Raw genomic sequence first — 15,963 nt, forward strand, 5'->3', positions numbered from 1 at the left:
CCCCAGACGGCAAAAACACTGCAGTCATTTGTTTTTCAAGAGTTAATGCACACCCCTTCTGAGCATAACCCATAGTTCTGTGCCCTTTGTCTTGTTTCTTGAGAGTGATAAAGCATGAAATCCCCCTCGGCCCACTGCCTACTGGCCCAAAAGGCCACTTGCCCAGATGTCCCTCCCCAGGCCCTGCTCTGGCACATTTGAGAATGCAAATATCTTAGAGCCGACTGATGTGGGCACAGGTCCGGGGAGCTGGTCACCGTCCTACTCCGTCTCGTCCTGTCTTCAGCTCCGTTGGGGGCCGAGCAGGCCAAGAAACCCATTTTTCAGTGACAAAAACCATTCATCTTGACTTACGGTCTTTTTGTTGTTAAAAGGTCCTGTGCCCTTTTAAACTCCAGTATCTGAAGTTACTAGGAACATATTGCAAGAAACGTGTTTAAATGGCAAATCCGTCCAGCCCCGTTATTGTACATCACTGCACATAACATGTATTTACATTTTTAGATCCTGGGACAGTGGCAACCAAATTTCAATGATAGAAAAATGTTCTAGGACTTAAATTCTGTAAGTTCACACGTAGAAAATTAATTTGCCTTTTTATTAATCCTTTCTAATGCATTTCTTTCCTGTTACATATTTTATTTATTTGAGAGAGCTCTATAGAGAGAGCAGGGAGCGGGGGGCAGGGGCAGAGGGAGAGGGAGAAGCAGACTCCCCGCTGAGCAGGGAGCCCGATGCGGGGCTGGATCCCAGGATCCCACGATCATGACCTGAGCCGAAGGCAGACGCTTAACCAGCTGAGCCACCCAGGTGCCCCTCTTTCCTGTTTTATATGTATAATCAAAGTGGTGGGATTTCAGTGTGTAGGAATTCCAGAGGGGTTTCGCAAACACCTTGTAAACCCGTAGAGCTTGCTCGCGATGCTGCAGGTCGGGGTGCACGGAGGCCGCAGTAGGTGTCCCACCTCGTGTTGCGCCTGGCGCTGGTTCTTGGTGTGCGTGAGCCATGCTGTGAGGTTATAATGGGACTTGCGCTGACCCAGACGTGTCCTCTCTGCCTTCCCTGGCGGACCAGTGCAGCCGCTAAGCCCGGGGAGCGGTTTCTGCCCAGGGCAAACCGGGTCACAGCACTCACACACGCTGCATGAAAATCCTTTTGAACTGTTGGTACAAGGTTGGCAGACATTCCATTGTTTTCAGACAATAGTGACTCAAAGTTGAACTGGCTCCAGGGAGCGAGCGCAGCTTTTGTACAGTAACAAGGATTTAATGCCAGCCAGTTGATGGAGTCTGTCTTCCCCAAGTCGGGACGCCTTGTAATGACATGACGCTTACATTTAAATAACTGGCTCCAGATCAGAAACTTGGCGCGCTTCTCTTTTCCTCTCCGTCACACACTCTTCTTTATTTACAGTGATTCTCTTTTTGTCCCTTCGATTTGTTTTGGGGGTGGGACAGGGAGCGGGTCTTATTTTATGGAATTTTGGGGTTGGTCCAGCCTTTGGGCCTTGGGTTCATTCCTGCCTCCTTGTCTTTGTGCCTCTGCTAGCAGACCTTGCAGCCCAGCTTCCCGTGATGGCTGCTCTTCGTATTTCTGTCTTTCAAGGAAGCGAAGGCTTCAGAACCCCCTTAGCTCAGGTGCGACACGGAGGCATCTCAGGGGGTCCTGGAACTTCTGTCCAATGCCACATGGGGACTTCTCTCTCCTAGTCCCTTTATAAAAAATAAACCACATCAGGATGACGAGCTGGTGTTCTGATGAGGTGCCTTCATTTGCACAGATAATCAGGCTTGGGGCATCTGGTTCTGGACGGGCACGGAGACGGGCCCACGTGGACGTACGTCCTCGCCGGCTCTGTTCCAGGGGGCATTACTGCTTTCAAATGTGGCCCTTGTCTTCGCCATTACAGCAGGACCTTCGAAGAAGCCGAGCCGCCACCTCTTTGCCGACCTCCTTCCTCTGAAGAACGCACAGCATTTTATGTACTTTATTGTAAATACTTGAGCTTTTCCTGGAGGGCAGATAAGAGGAGGCAGCTGGTTTTGTGGTTCAGGGAATGGGGGCACAGATGTGTTTGGTGATCTGGGAACGAAAAGTCAAAACGAAGCTGAGCACATCCCCTATGAGAGGCCGTGGATGTGGGGAGGGTTTTAAAGACCTTATGGTCGGCTTTCCATGGGCTGCCTTCTGGACCTCCCCCAGGAACCTGCTCGTGAGCAGCTGTGGGCATTGGGCTTCTGTGGGGCACGGCGTTAAGTACGAGCTCCCTGAAGCTATAAATGTGAGCCTCCTCCTCGGGACGTATAGCTTTTTCCAGCTTCCCCACGATTGTGGGATTGCCGGAGAGAAGTTTCTAAAGGAACTTGCCTTGCCTGATTTCTTTTTCATCCCTTATTGGGAGCAACTCTGAGCTTCTCAGGCACGAAGTGACCCTAAATCAAAATATCAGCCTTTGGATATAAAGATTTTGCTTGCCGTGGTGTGAAAACACTTGTCTATAGGCCATTTAACCTTCAGAGTATGTGTATACAAATCAATATATTTGTCTCTGTTCATTAACGTAAAGCTATTTGTATCTGAGTACAATACAATTTCCTAATACAGTTAACCGTGATAAATGCTTTTTTTTTCTCCCCTTGAAGAAACGAGTCCAATTATTCCTTTTAATTAGGGAGAGCGTGCGTAGTCCTCCATCCGTCTCTCTCTCTTTTTCTCTCTGTCTTTCTGTCTCTTATGTTCACAGTGTTTAGTCTTTCCCTGTGAGAGTGAATGTTTTTTTTTTTCCTTTCTCCTTCTCGAGAATCTTACAGATTAAGACAAAAGATAATTACTTGGAGGGGTAAAACTGGCAGGTTCCCACGACACTTAAAATTAATGAGCTGTTGAGGACAAAATATACCTTGTCTCTGGCTCCGTCGTCCCCCCCGCTCCCCCCCCACTCCCCGCCCCATCCCCCCCCTTTCTTCCCATTTAACACATGATTTGACTTTTTGGCTGTGTTTGCCATTTGGGTACACGGCTGCTGTAAAATAGCGAGTGGTTACAGAAAGTGGATTCATTGCAAAGCCATCTCTTTGTTTGCGTTTCAACCTTAATTTCATCCAATTTTTAATTTTTGTACTTCTCTTTCTCTTCTTCCAATGATCTGATCAAAACAGTCTGCAGAATGATGCTGTTCTGCGGTTCCCGGGGCAGCCATCTGGCTTAGGAGGTCCATGGCCCATGCCTTCCTGCCTGGGATCCCGGTACCCCCCCCCCCCCCCCCCCCCCCGCCACGCTTCCAGAACCGTTTTCCCGAGGAGCCGCTTCCACGCTCCTCGGCAGCTGGAGAGTGCCAGAGAAGTGCATCCCGAGTCAGGTGCAGATAATGCTGATGCGGGATCTGGTTTTTTCCAGATCTCAGAAAGCGCTCGCTGGCCAACCTAACGGTGCCGCTCTTCACGCATTTTTCCTTGAGGTCCCCATGGAGCAGCTGGGTTGTCCCGTGGTTCGTATGGAAAGGAGTGGAATGAACTACATCTCTGGCCCATGCCAGCGTGGTGATCCTGACAAGCCAGTGTTTGGCCCCTTTCTCGATGAATATTCTCTCTCACTGATTCCTCCAAGCAGCCCCACGAGGTAGTAAATGGGGGACTAAAGCTTGGACAGGTGCTAGCCCAAGGTCACATAGCACATGATTCTTGGACTCAAATTTAGGCAGCTTCCTCTCAGAGCCTGAGATTTTTGGGGGTTCGGAGATCTAGACCTAAGTACAGGGTCCACCAAATCTCTGGAAACCATGATGGAGCTAACGATGGAGAAAGATGCTCCAGCCTAGCGATGTCTGGGTTCTTGGTTTTGAGACCCCTTTCTATTCAGGGACCCCCAAAGGATTGTATTTATGGGTATTTACCATATGAAAATTGAAAGTGAGGAGATTTTAAAATATTTTTAAGGCTTCTATTTATTTTTTAAAGCTTATGTTTAGTAATCTCTACATCCAACATGGGGCTTGAATTCCTGACCCCGAGATCAAGAGTCATATGCTCTTGTGACTGAGCCAGCCAGGCTCCCCTAAAGTATTTATTATTTTTATAAAAAGTAACTATATTCCAAACCCCAGAAGTTACAGCTGGGAAGAGTTGTATTGTTTTGCATTTTTGCAAATCTCTTTAAGATCTGGCTTAGTAGAAGACGACTAGGTTCTGCTGTTTTTGTAAGCAGTCTCCTGCAGGACCTAGTTTCGGGTGATGTCTACGAAGAAAATCCGTCTCAGACAAAAATTGAGTCGGAAAAGGGAGGAATTTGGGGGGATGATTTTATCCTTTGGTATCACACCCAGACTCAGCCAGTGGTAGTTTCCTGAAGGTTGGTTGGTACAGCACTCTGAACCGGTCCAGTGAACCTTTCACGCTCTGTTACATGAAAATCCATCGGTTTGCCTTGGGCTTTGAATGGATCTCTTACCCTTGCACAATTTTGTCACATTTCGTGTTGATCATTTGAAAATAATGCTTCACCAAGTACCTCTTCCAATCGTCAGCACCTTCACTAGACACGGTCGAATAGTCCTGCATGTCCCCTGGCCTCGCCAGAGAAGGCTTTCCATGGGGAAAGGCGCTGGAACTCGGTGGCAGAGAAAGCTGTTCCACGACTGTAATTTTTGCCCAAAATCCACTGAATTCCATTCCTGGCAGCAAAAGCTATTTGTTATTTTCCATGGCAGGATCATTAGATTCATCTTTGAGAAAAACAGTGGCCAGACCGCTACATCAGTCCTTTCCGATGAAAACAGTGTTCCATGCAGACAGCTAGCTTTGCATCCCAAACCATCACACTGCATCGCCTTTCCCTGGAAATAAGCGACGTTGATGTGCAGCGGACGTGCTTCACGTGTATTTGCCATTTTGGCATGGACACCCAGGGGTCAGGATTTAGTACCTGTAACCATTTTAGTACCTGCTTTATCGCTCCCAGAGATGAGAACTGGCTTTCCTTTCCTGCCTTCTTTCTTTTTAACTGGTAGTAACTGGTAAGGATGTATACAATACTTAGGAGTGTGGTTTGCTGCGTCTGCACTGATTTGTGTTCAGGCACCAGCAGTTTTGCCCGGTGGGTTTTGTTTTTAAGAGTGAGCCTCGTGAGAGGGTGAGGGGTGGAGGGGCAGAGGGAGAGAGAGAATCTTAAGCAGGCTCCACGCCCAGCATGGAGCTCAGCACAGAGCTCCCTGCAGGGCTCGATCTCACGACCCTGAGATCATGACCTGAGCCGAAATCAGGAGTTGGACGCTTAACCCGAGTCCCCCCCATCCCAAGTGCCCCCCCTTTTTAAAAACTAATTGTTGTATTGAGATATGATTCACAAATCCTAGCATTTATCTAAAATGTACAGTTCAGTAGTTTTTCGTATATTGAGTTGTGCAGCCATCCCCACAGTCAGCTCTGGGGGGTGTTTCATGACGTTCCCCCTGGAAAACCTTGTTCCCATCGGCAGTCATTCCCAGTTTCCTGAGGCCTCCCCAGCCACTGGTGACCGTGCACCTGCTTCCCGGCTCTCTGTTTGGGTCTGTCTGGTGATCTCATATGAACGAGCTCCAACGATATGTGACCTTTTGTCATTAACTTCTTTCACTTACTATAGTGTTTTCTAGACCCTTCACAACTGGCGCACGCGAGTCCTTGATTCCTTTTTTTGGATGGATAATACCCTGTTTTGTTTATCTAAATACCAGTTGACGAAACCTTTGGGTTTCCCCCCAGTTTTTAATTATTAATTGTGCCTCAAACATTCATACACAAGTTTTTATGTGGAGATAAGTATTTGAAGATTTATTTGTTTATTTTAAAGAGAGCATGGGTACACAATTGGGGGAGGGGCAGACAGAGAATCTTTTTTGAGATTTTATTTGAGAGACTGGGCGGGAGAGAAGAGCACAAGCTGGAGGAGGGGAGGAGGCAGAGGGAGAAGCCGACTACCAGCTGAGCAGGGAGCCCGACGCAGGACTCGATCCCAGGACCCTGGGATCATGAGCTGAGCTGAAGGCAGCCGCTTAACCGACTGAGCCACCCAGGCGCCCCCCAGAGAGAGAATCTGAGCCAGCTCCCCATTCAGCACAGAGCCTGACGCCCGGCTCCATCTCAAGATCCTTAGATCGTGACCTGAGCCAGAACCAAGAGTCAGGCACCTCAGTGTGGACATATATTTCATTTCTCCTGTGTACATACCAGGGAGTGGAATTGCTGGGTCACATGGTAACTCTGTTTAACTTTTGGAACTTCTGGCCTGTTTTCCAAAGTGGCTGCAACATCTTACATCCCCACCAGCAGTGAATGAGGGTTAGAATTTCTCTGAGTCCTCACCAGCACTCCCCATTATCTGTCTTTGGAGGACGGCCATCCTAGTGGATGTGAAGTGGCTGGTGTCTCATGGTGGTTTTGATCAGCATTCCCCTGATGCTGATCCACTTTCTTTGTACCATTCCTGAAATCATCACGGTGAGAAAGGCAAATAAGGATCTTGGTACAATGACAAAAATAATTTTGACCCAGGGAATCCCCCGAAAGGGTCTCTTATCCCCCCAGGGGGTCAAGTCGCTCATTAAACCAGTAGAAAAATACCAGATGTGTTTTCAGCATTGATTTCTTCTTGCCCGGGCTGGGCATCAGCAAGACGTCTTTTTCCCATGAAACAGAGCTCTGCCCAGGCCAGCCCCTTGTCCGTATCAGAGCCCTTCTTCATGCTTCTCCGGGCAGGGAGGACAGAAAGCAAGAGGAGGGCTTGCCAGGTGGTCTGACTCCTGAGTCGTCTGAGCCGGTCCTTCTGAACGCGCACTGAGGAAGTTTCCCAAACCTCCATGCGTGGAGCATGCGTTCTCCCCATTCTACAGAGGAGAACACTGAGGAGCAAATAAACTTGCCGGGTTGCAAGGGAATTGAGCTGCTACATAACACAGTGTTACAAACGAGAACAGACCCATCGGAGCACATCTCTTTAACCGAATGAAGGGAAGTAATTACAGAACTGACAAAGTGCAGAGGAGTATGGAATATTTGAGATTAAAAAAAAAAAGAAAAAACCCCAAACGAGCCAGCTTCCCGTGCTGTTTTCAGTAAAGAAGCCGTGTTCACTGCTCTAGAAAATGGGTGAACGGTCAAGAATTGCCTAGATCCATGTTCCTCAGCTTGAGTTTTAATCACACCGAAGTATGGCTTCTTACGGATGTTGCTTTTAATTTGTCTTGAAAGTAAGCACAGACGCTGTCGGCGTGATCGATGGGCTCTGACAAAGCGCAGTTACTGACACTTAGAATAAATGCCTGTCATTCGCGGCTCTCCAGTTTCCCTGTAACTGAGAGCATCCAGGAGCACCTCCCACAACGCTGCATCATACACCGTATTTTTGATGCGCAGGGTCTTTCACTGCAGGATTGAAACTCTGTTTAGAATAGGCAGTCACTGGTGCTGGGAGGAACTTCCGAGATCGAGGTTCACAGCCAGTCGGGCAGGAGAAACGTAAACGTCTGTTCTGTCGTCTGCCTGCTTGTAACCAAGTGGACTGAAGACGACCGTGTAAGCATTGCGATCAGAAAACAATCAGGAGGAAACGTGGAGGGCTCTCTTAGCATTTGGAAATATGGGTGGGCTTTCTAAGCATAAACACGAAGACAGATTTAAAAAAAAAATGGGTTAGGGGATGCCTGGGCGGCTCAGTGGGTTAAGCGTCTGCCTTCAGCTCAGGTCATGATCCTGGGGTCCTGGGATCGAGGCCCGCATTGGGCTCCCTGCTCAGTGGGGAGTCTGCTTCTCCCTCTTCCTCTGCCTCTCTCTCTGCTTGTGCGTTCTCTCTCATTCTCTCTCACAAATCTTAAAAGAAATTTAAAAATGGGTTAGCAGATTTAGCCTCACAATAGATGGGAAAGCAAATGACAGAGAAAAGGAAAATACTTGCAACCTCTGAGGCATCACAGTCCTTTAAAGGACACAACGGAGGTGAAAGAGAAAGTTCAGGGAGCTGGAGGTGGCCGTCCTCAGAGGCTTCGTTGGTTTTGAGTTCACGGAAGGGGGCCGGGGGTGGAGGGGCGAGAGGCTTCTTCACGCCAGCAGGAGGAGGCTCCCACTGAGAGGAGTGGCCATGCCCGTGGTACCCTGTGTCTGGAATTCTACACAGCCCAGTTGGGGCAGAGAGCAGGTGCCCGAGGGCGGTGGGTGCAGGGACCTGTAAAGCTGGCCTTTGTCAAGCCCTTCACAAAGGACAGGTGCGAGGGCTCCACGGAGCGTCCCCGCCTGTCCCGCCTTTCTCCTTCCCCCGAAGGAAGAGACCAGCCACCACCACTGCTGGGATGGTTGAGGGGAGGGGAGCCCTGTGCTGAGGGAAGAACAGGTGGGAACGGCTCACAGATTCCGGGGAGAGTGGCCGGACCCACGGGTCTGTGATCGTCAGCCTCAGCTGTAATGCAGAGGAGGGGACTCACGACAGGAACCGAATCGGCGTTTCCTGTGAAGATGCCGAGCATAGTGCTGTCCTCTTCTGAACTGCCTTGGTGGGTGGCCTCCGGGGGGTCGGGGAGGGGGTGGGCCTGGGAGGCGGGCAGCCGACTCCAGCAAGCACTCCCCTTCTCCCCATTCTGTTGGCTTCATCTGTAAAATGGGCATGTTGACCACATCCCGCCGGCCCCTTCGGATTCTAAGGCTGGGCGTGGTCCACTGCTTGAGCGAGTTAGCCGTGACCGCCGCGAGGGCTTCTGGAATAGAATCGGGTCTGGCTGCCACTGACCGGCTCTCTCCCCTCTGGTCGCCTCTGGGGCACGTACGGGAGCTGCGTCTCTGACCCGTGTCTGTGGGCAGATCCTCAGTCTCCCGACGCATGACTTTACATCTGAGAAGATACAATCCAGATCTCCCGCGTCTTCATATGCGGGGCGGTCCTGTTCTCAGGATGTGCCCGCTTGTGTTCATTTCTTCGATTTAATTTCTCTTTTTGTTTAAGGTATGATGTTGATATTCTGAGGGCTGCTGGGTTTTGTTTTGTTTCGGTAAGGATTGTTAAAAATAGATTTTTCAAGCGTTTCAACCACAGCAAATAATTCTTTGGATATGCTTCAAATGGTTTTTGTCTCAGGGCCTGGGATTATTCCCGGTTTTTACGTTGGGGGTTGGGGGGAAGGTGGTGTTTTGACTTGGGGTCGCCCTCGGGCGTGGATGGGACTCGAAGGCCGTCCAGAATGCTTTCTTTCCCTTTGACATCAGGGCCTTTGGCACTCACTCGATGGTAACAATCCCTGATGTAGTGACCTCGTTCTCTCTCCTTCCTTTCTAGTTTTCAATGGTTCCAGCAGGTCATCACGGGAGAAAGAACCTGTTCAAAAACACAAAAGCAAAGAGGCCACTCCCGGGAAGGAGAAGCACAGCGATCACCGGGCTGACAGCCGGAGGGAACAGGGCTCAGCGGCCCCCCCCCCAGCAGCCCCGTCCACGGGCTCCTCGGCCAAGGGGCTCGCTGCTAACCACCACCACCCCCCTCTGCATCGGTCGGCTCAGGACTTACGGAAACAGGTAAAGCCCGGCCCTGCTGCACAGGTGACCCTGCTCTGGCCCCCAGGCTGCTTGCCAGATGCCACCTTCCCATGTCACCAACGTAACTGAAGGGGACATGGGAGCTGGAGCCTCATGAACTCCGTAACGAGAGGGCTCACACCGCAGGAGGGTGGTGCTCAGAGGTAGGACGGGGAGGGAAAGCTTGCCTTTGCAGAGAGGGGTTTGTGCGCATGCCCCTCCTCTGAACGTCCGTCGGCTGGTCTGGTGGTACGTTCACATTCAGCCCTGGAGCTCACCCTGGGATCCTGTGTGTTGGCGATGGACAAAGGGAACTTGCCTCCTGCATTACCCCGCTTCCACCCCCGTGTCCCGGGCGCCAGATGAGTTAGAGTCCTCTCGCTCTCTCCGGTTGAGCCCAGAGAAGCTACACCTTGGAAACGGGCCAGCAGACTGCCCAGCGCCGTCCGGGGACAATCCTGGACTGCTTCCCTGTTCTTCGTAACGTGACAGGTAGCATCTCTTCCGGGACTGAGGAGCAGAGGATGAGCCTGGGTGCTCACCGCTGAGCAGCCCCCCGCCGGATCAGCAGGGTGCAGCTACATCTAGCTCTCCAGCCCCCCCTCCCCCTGTCCCTCTTTCGGGGTCGCACTAGGTAACACGGATCCTGTCGGGAAACTCTCAAGAATGGCCTCAGGCTCAGCCACTCCTGTTCCCATCTTTGGGCAGTGATTTCTCAGAGCCCTGGGAGGCTTGGTCGGGAGACAGGCAGGTGTCTGGAGGCACACGGTGGAAGGGCTGTGTTCCCCGGCCGGTGGCATTTCCACTGACCCCTCTGCTCCTTTCTTGCCGCATTTTAAAGTCACGTAGCCTTGGGGATCGCAGATGAGCTCTCCTCACGGGGTACTTATGACCCAGAGCTAACCTTTTCCCCAGAATAGACCAGAGACTGACTGTAATCTTTAAAGATCGAGTCAGGGCAAGGACGGAGGAGATTTCCTGAGCGGCAGTGTTCTAGAAAGACTGAGAGATGGTGGGGACACAGTGGAATTTCTCCCTTTGTGGAGCTGCTCTTTACGTACGGCCTTTCTTGTTCTTGGTGATAGCACGATTTCTCCCTGAATATGTGTATTTGTATTGTGTATTCCTGTGCATACGCATGGGAGTGCGCGTGTGTGTACACATATGTTACTAGTTTTACCCTTAGTGTTTAGAGGTGATTCAGTTGTTCGGGTGGGGTGGGGTGAACAAGGCAAGAGTCCTCATGTTGGCGTTTCCAGGGTCCTCACATACCTCTTCATCCTCGGCCCTGTTATCTTGAGATCGAGTAAGTAGTTGCAGCGTATTCCCGTAACACAGGCCTCACGGTTTTCCTAGAGAGCACAACCGCGAGTGATTGTGGGATTAACTGGCCCCCCGGGTCCCTGCTGGAGGCCCAGTTCTCAGGACCAGGAGGCACCACACCTGTGTGTTTTTGGCAAATCATCCCCGCTCCCTTTCCAGAGAGTTGGCCTGAAAGACACTTGCGCACAGTTCTCCTACAGGTGTTCTGTTATGAAAGAGAAGAATCAAGAAGGGACCTCAGAGTAAGGGGAGCTTGCGTCTGTGGGGCAGGACTGACGGGCTTGCAAGCAGCCCGAGTAAGGGATGAACAGGACTTGATGTTCAGGCAGAATCATGATCGCGTTCGCGCACACACGCACGCACACACCCACACACGCACACCCACGCATGCACACGCACACCCACGCATGCACACGCACACACCCACACCCACGCACGCACACACCCACCCACGCACACCCACACGCACACACACCCCCTCACGCACAGCACACCCATGCACGTGCACACACGCACGCACCCATGCGCACCCCCCCGCACACACCCCCCCGCACGCGCACGCACACACCCACACGCACGCACACGCATACCCCCACGCACACACACCCACACACGCATGCACACCCACACGCACGCGCACACACGCATACCCCCCACGCACACCCCCCACGCACACCCACATGCACGCACCCCCCCACGCACACCCCCCACGAACGCACACCGACACACGCACGCGCACACACACGCACCCACGCGCACCCCCCCACACGCACACACACCCCCACGCACGCACACCCACCCACACACGCATGCACACGTGTACTTTGACCCTCACAGGTGAGTCCTAATTGAGTAAACCCCCGGTGTCAGTTGGTCAGCGCGCCCCCTCAGCCGTCAGCCCAGCCCCTCAGCTCGGGATGTCCCTTTGTGACTGAGCGCTGGAGGGAAGAGTTGGGGGCGTAGGGATGACCCCTCCACCCCCTTGCTCCCTGGCATGCACATGCGGCTCGTTTCACACTTGTGCAGCCTGGAGTTGGAAGAGAAATCCGGGGTGCCCCTCGTAGAGCAGCCTCCTGTCCCCGAGTAACTGCAGGAGCCTGGCTTGCGTGCTTTTGTTCAGGTGACCGCCTTTGCAGGGGGGGTGTCAGCGTGTCAGGTCTTTCCTCCTACCTCCCCTCCCCCCTCCTCCCTGTCCCCTCGCCCCAGAAGGGCTGGCCCAGGGCTCCAGCTCTCATTTGGTGCTGACCGCGACCTTCCGGGAATCGTAAGATACCTGATCCTCCTGGGCCCTGTTGTTCATTTGGAGGCAATCACGCCCACTCTCTTCTCAGCAAGATTGGGAGAAATGAAAGGACAATTTAGAAACCACCAAATCCCATTATTTAAAGACTGAGAAAATAAGGTCAGTAAAGGTAAATTGCAGATTCCTTTGTAACTGCCTGATGGAAATGACTAGAATCTGACCTTCCATCCTTCACCCGCATCAAAGATGGGGGCCAGAGGGTATGTTGATTTTTAACTTCAAATAGGATTAATTTATCTGGGTCTGCCTGAAACGGAAGGATGGACGTGCATCGTATTGAGGGTGGGTGGGCGGTGGGGGGTACAGTGTTCAGGGGGTGCTGCTCAGAAGGGGCTTCGCCCTGTTTGCGCTGATGCACTCCGAGGCGCTGATCGCCGCCCTTTTTGCTACGAGAGCCCCTTCCCTGTTACCTTGCACGAGGCCGTGTGTCCTGGTTGTGCTCTGTTAGAGCCCGAGACGGAGCCCCCGAGCCTGGGCCTGTGCACTTCACCTTGCCAGCCTCGCGCCTGTATGATGGCAGCCGCGCTGTCCCCGTCACACGTGTGTGCCGCCCTGGGCTTGTCGGGGAGCGGTGGCAGGTAACGTGGACAGGAGCTCCGTGTCCTTAACCTAGCTCTTCAGTTTAAATGCACTAAAAGACCGTAACACATTCAGGATGGTAAGACCGATGACCTTAGGCCCCGGGAGAGGGTTTTGAGATGTTGGTTTCCAAGAGCGTCCCGAGGAGGTCTTCACTCTTCGGAGTTTGTGCGGTCAGTAAACCTGCAGCTAAACGCAGCCCCCTTCCTGACCTTCCGTGTCGTGCTGAGGCCGAGCCCGCACCCGGGAGGATGATCGCCTCGCGCAGACTCGCTTGGTGGGAAGGTCTCCTGAGCTCTGGGTCCTCACGATCAGCTCTACCCGGGTTGCCGAAAATGTCTTGGCCTCGAGGATTCAAAGAGGAGGTTTAAACTAATCGAAGAATTGGGAGTAGTTTTGTTTTAAAGTTGTGGAAAATGAAATAGGAATATCCAGAGAGAAAAAAAAAAGTCAGAAAATCACCTCCGCTGTTAAGAATGTTCAGGGTTTTAACTGTGCTCATCAGGTCACGCTTGTAGGTGGAATTGTACGTGTTGGTGGCGTGTTATTTGTGACTCAGTTGCCTGTAGTGGGAGCAGGTGCTTTCAAAGGTTTAGGGACTCCCACCTGAACCCTGCGCTCATGAATTTGGGTCTCACCCTTTCTCTAATAATGCGGGAGCCTGCCATCCCAGCAGGCCTTCGCCCCCAGAACTCATTGCCCTTCTGGTGCAGTTGTTCATCTCAGGCTCTTTGGTTTTCAGTCCAAGTTTTAAAGTTCAAGCGGGCTCTGCCCAACCAGCAAATGTTTCTCCTGAGCACCCCCTGAGCCCCTCCCCAGCTCTTGGGGTCTGAAAGGATGGGCCGGGGCTCCCGACTCAGCAGCTCCCTCTGGTGGGAGACTGGAGCTGACGATGGGATTTCCGGTTGTGAAGGGAGGACGGCTTCTCCGCCTCGAACCGCCTCGTGGCCGCGTGTCTGGGGGAACGGGGCTACAGGTGATGGGTGGGTGGTGGTGGGCGAAGAAGCAGCTGCAGACGCCCCACCTCCTGCGGAGCTAGGCGGTTGTGGGGGCGTGGGAGGCAAAGGCCAAAACCCCTGCCAGAGCCAAGAGCAGGAGCAGCTTGGAGAGAGGGAGTTTCTCAGCTCCAGTGTGTGATTGCACAGCAGAGGTTCTGCGACACACACTGCCTTCGCGTTAGTCCTCAGTGAATTAGGTGACCTCTCACGTGCCCTGGGCAAGGCTGGGCAAGGACTTCCCCAGGGCCCGCGCCCGTGACATCAGACCGCTGCTTCGTGCGCTGGCTGGCTGGCCCGGGCGTTTTGTTAAGCTGAAACTCAGGGTTTGCTGCTGCTTGATAAGGCAGTGGGTGGGGTCGAGACCCTCAGTGGCCAGGTGACACAGTGCTGTCCGCAATTCCAGTTGAGCATTGGACCCCTGAAGACAAGGACAGGCCAAGGAGTAGGCAAGGTTGCATGCAGACAGGTGAGTCTGAGGTTGCTGGTCCTGTTCGGTCCCTACCTAAGGACACACGGCACCGTGGATGGAATGGACAGATGGGTTCCCGGGTTGGGCCAGCTTGTCAGCTGCATCCAGCCTCTGCTGGGTGGGCCGTGGGGTGCGGGAAGAAGGAATACGATCCATGAAATATGCCCTTTCCAGGCTCCATAACTTATTTTTTGAAATCAAGGTCATTGTTCTGATGAGTCCCGAGGGAGATGCCTTTAGACTCTGAGCTTGTGATGTGGACATGCAGTATAGGATTTGGGTAGCTAGCTGCTCTTGAAGAGGGCTTTGTAAGGACGGCGAGGAAGGAAAGGACTAGAGGAACTTCTGGTAGAGCTGGGCATTTGGCTGCACATCTTGGCAGTAACCACTGGTATTCAAGGTGACAGAAATAGGTAAAGAAGAGGGGGGTTCTTTTTGCCATTGAAGGTGGCAGAATCCTCTAGAATTCTGCTATGCAGGGGATTGACCTGCCCCTAGCACGCCGGGAGAGGTCACCAGGTGCCCCCAAGATGGCAGATGGATGGACTGAAGGCCTCTGCGCTCTTCTTTGAGGTGGGGTCTGAGAGCTCCCCCTCTGGCTGTCCAGTCTCCCGCGGGTGCTCTGGGAGGCAGGGCGCGGGCTCCCACCCTCGAGGACCAGGTCAGCATCCGCGGTGGGGGGTCAGGCTGTGGAATCCGCACTGTTGGGGCTGGGCGAAGACTTGCAATAGGCTGTCCTCTCTATGGTTAAGCAAAGACCGAAGGCCTAAAGGGCGCGTTTTCCACTTCGAGGATCCTGGATCCCTGAGGCCTCTCTGCCTCTTGATGATGGAAAAAAATCTCTCTGAGCCACAGCAGGATTTCACTGTTTTTGTTTTTCTAAATGGTTTGTTTTGTGTTTAGTTAATGGAAGCATTTAAAAAAAAGAGATCTTTGTATTCCCCGCTTTACCTCCTCTTCCGGATCAGTGGTACTCACTGATCAGTGGTACTCAGATCAGTGGTACTCACCATGGGAAGTTTGTCTGCCCCACCCCCAGGTTGTATGAATGTATTTTTCGCCTACTGTTGCCGGGCTGCTAGTTGTTTTGTTTTAATTTCCCGTTCGTTATTCCAGATCCCTCTGCCCCCCAGCTGATCTGGTCAATCCTGCTTCTCTGTAGGGGCGATGAGCAGTGTACCCCCCGGGCCTGCCCTGTGGTCTCCCCAGGGTTGCCCGGCCCCTCACTGAGTCCACACTGGCTCCCCAGAAACCTGACTCCGTAGACGCCCCGGGGTTGGCTTACGGAACACAGCCTCATCTCAGGAAGTTAGGGCTTTCATTGGACTGTGTAGAGTCAGTGACATATGAAAAAATATGCTTCTTGCTCCATTTCCAGAATTGCCTACTGATAGTTTGCCTCCGTGGTTCTCAGAGTATGTTCTGAATCGGCCCCGGCATTGCCCGGGTTCTCGGGCCCCATCCCAGACCTAGTGGCTGAGAAAGCTCGGGTGTGGGGCCCAGTGAACTGTTTTGGGGACAAGCCCTCCAGTGGATTCTGACAGCCCTGGTTTGGATACTGATGGGAAAGTTCTGGTTTTGTTTTCGTTTTTCCCCATGTGGGCGAAGTGCATTTTCCTGGGCTGGGCCCAGGCCTCGGGCAGAGGTCACTTGGACTTAGGCCGTGTCCTGGGGAACCTGACTCTGGCGAGGCAGCTTCGGGGCCCATGGGAGCCGCATGTCTCCGCCTGGCAGGACAGGGTGCTTGTGTGTGACTGCAGC

The 15,963-nt window shown here is 52.6% G+C and overlaps 1 protein-coding gene across 6 annotated transcripts in view; it reads left to right on the forward strand.

Moving 5' to 3' along the window:
* Positions 1-15,963, forward strand: part of JARID2 (jumonji and AT-rich interaction domain containing 2) — a 249,764-nt gene that overhangs the window by 209,512 nt on the left and 24,289 nt on the right. For all 6 annotated transcript variants that reach the window (XM_078055716.1, XM_036087225.2, XM_036087251.2 and 3 more), the window contains one exon: positions 9,295-9,530. In XM_078055716.1, the coding sequence (XP_077911842.1) occupies positions 9,295-9,530 (236 nt within the window). The remainder of the gene's footprint in view (positions 1-9,294; positions 9,531-15,963) is intronic.

This window comes from Halichoerus grypus, chromosome 9, assembly GCF_964656455.1.
Source record: "Halichoerus grypus chromosome 9, mHalGry1.hap1.1, whole genome shotgun sequence".
Taxonomy (NCBI): domain Eukaryota; kingdom Metazoa; phylum Chordata; class Mammalia; order Carnivora; family Phocidae; genus Halichoerus; species Halichoerus grypus.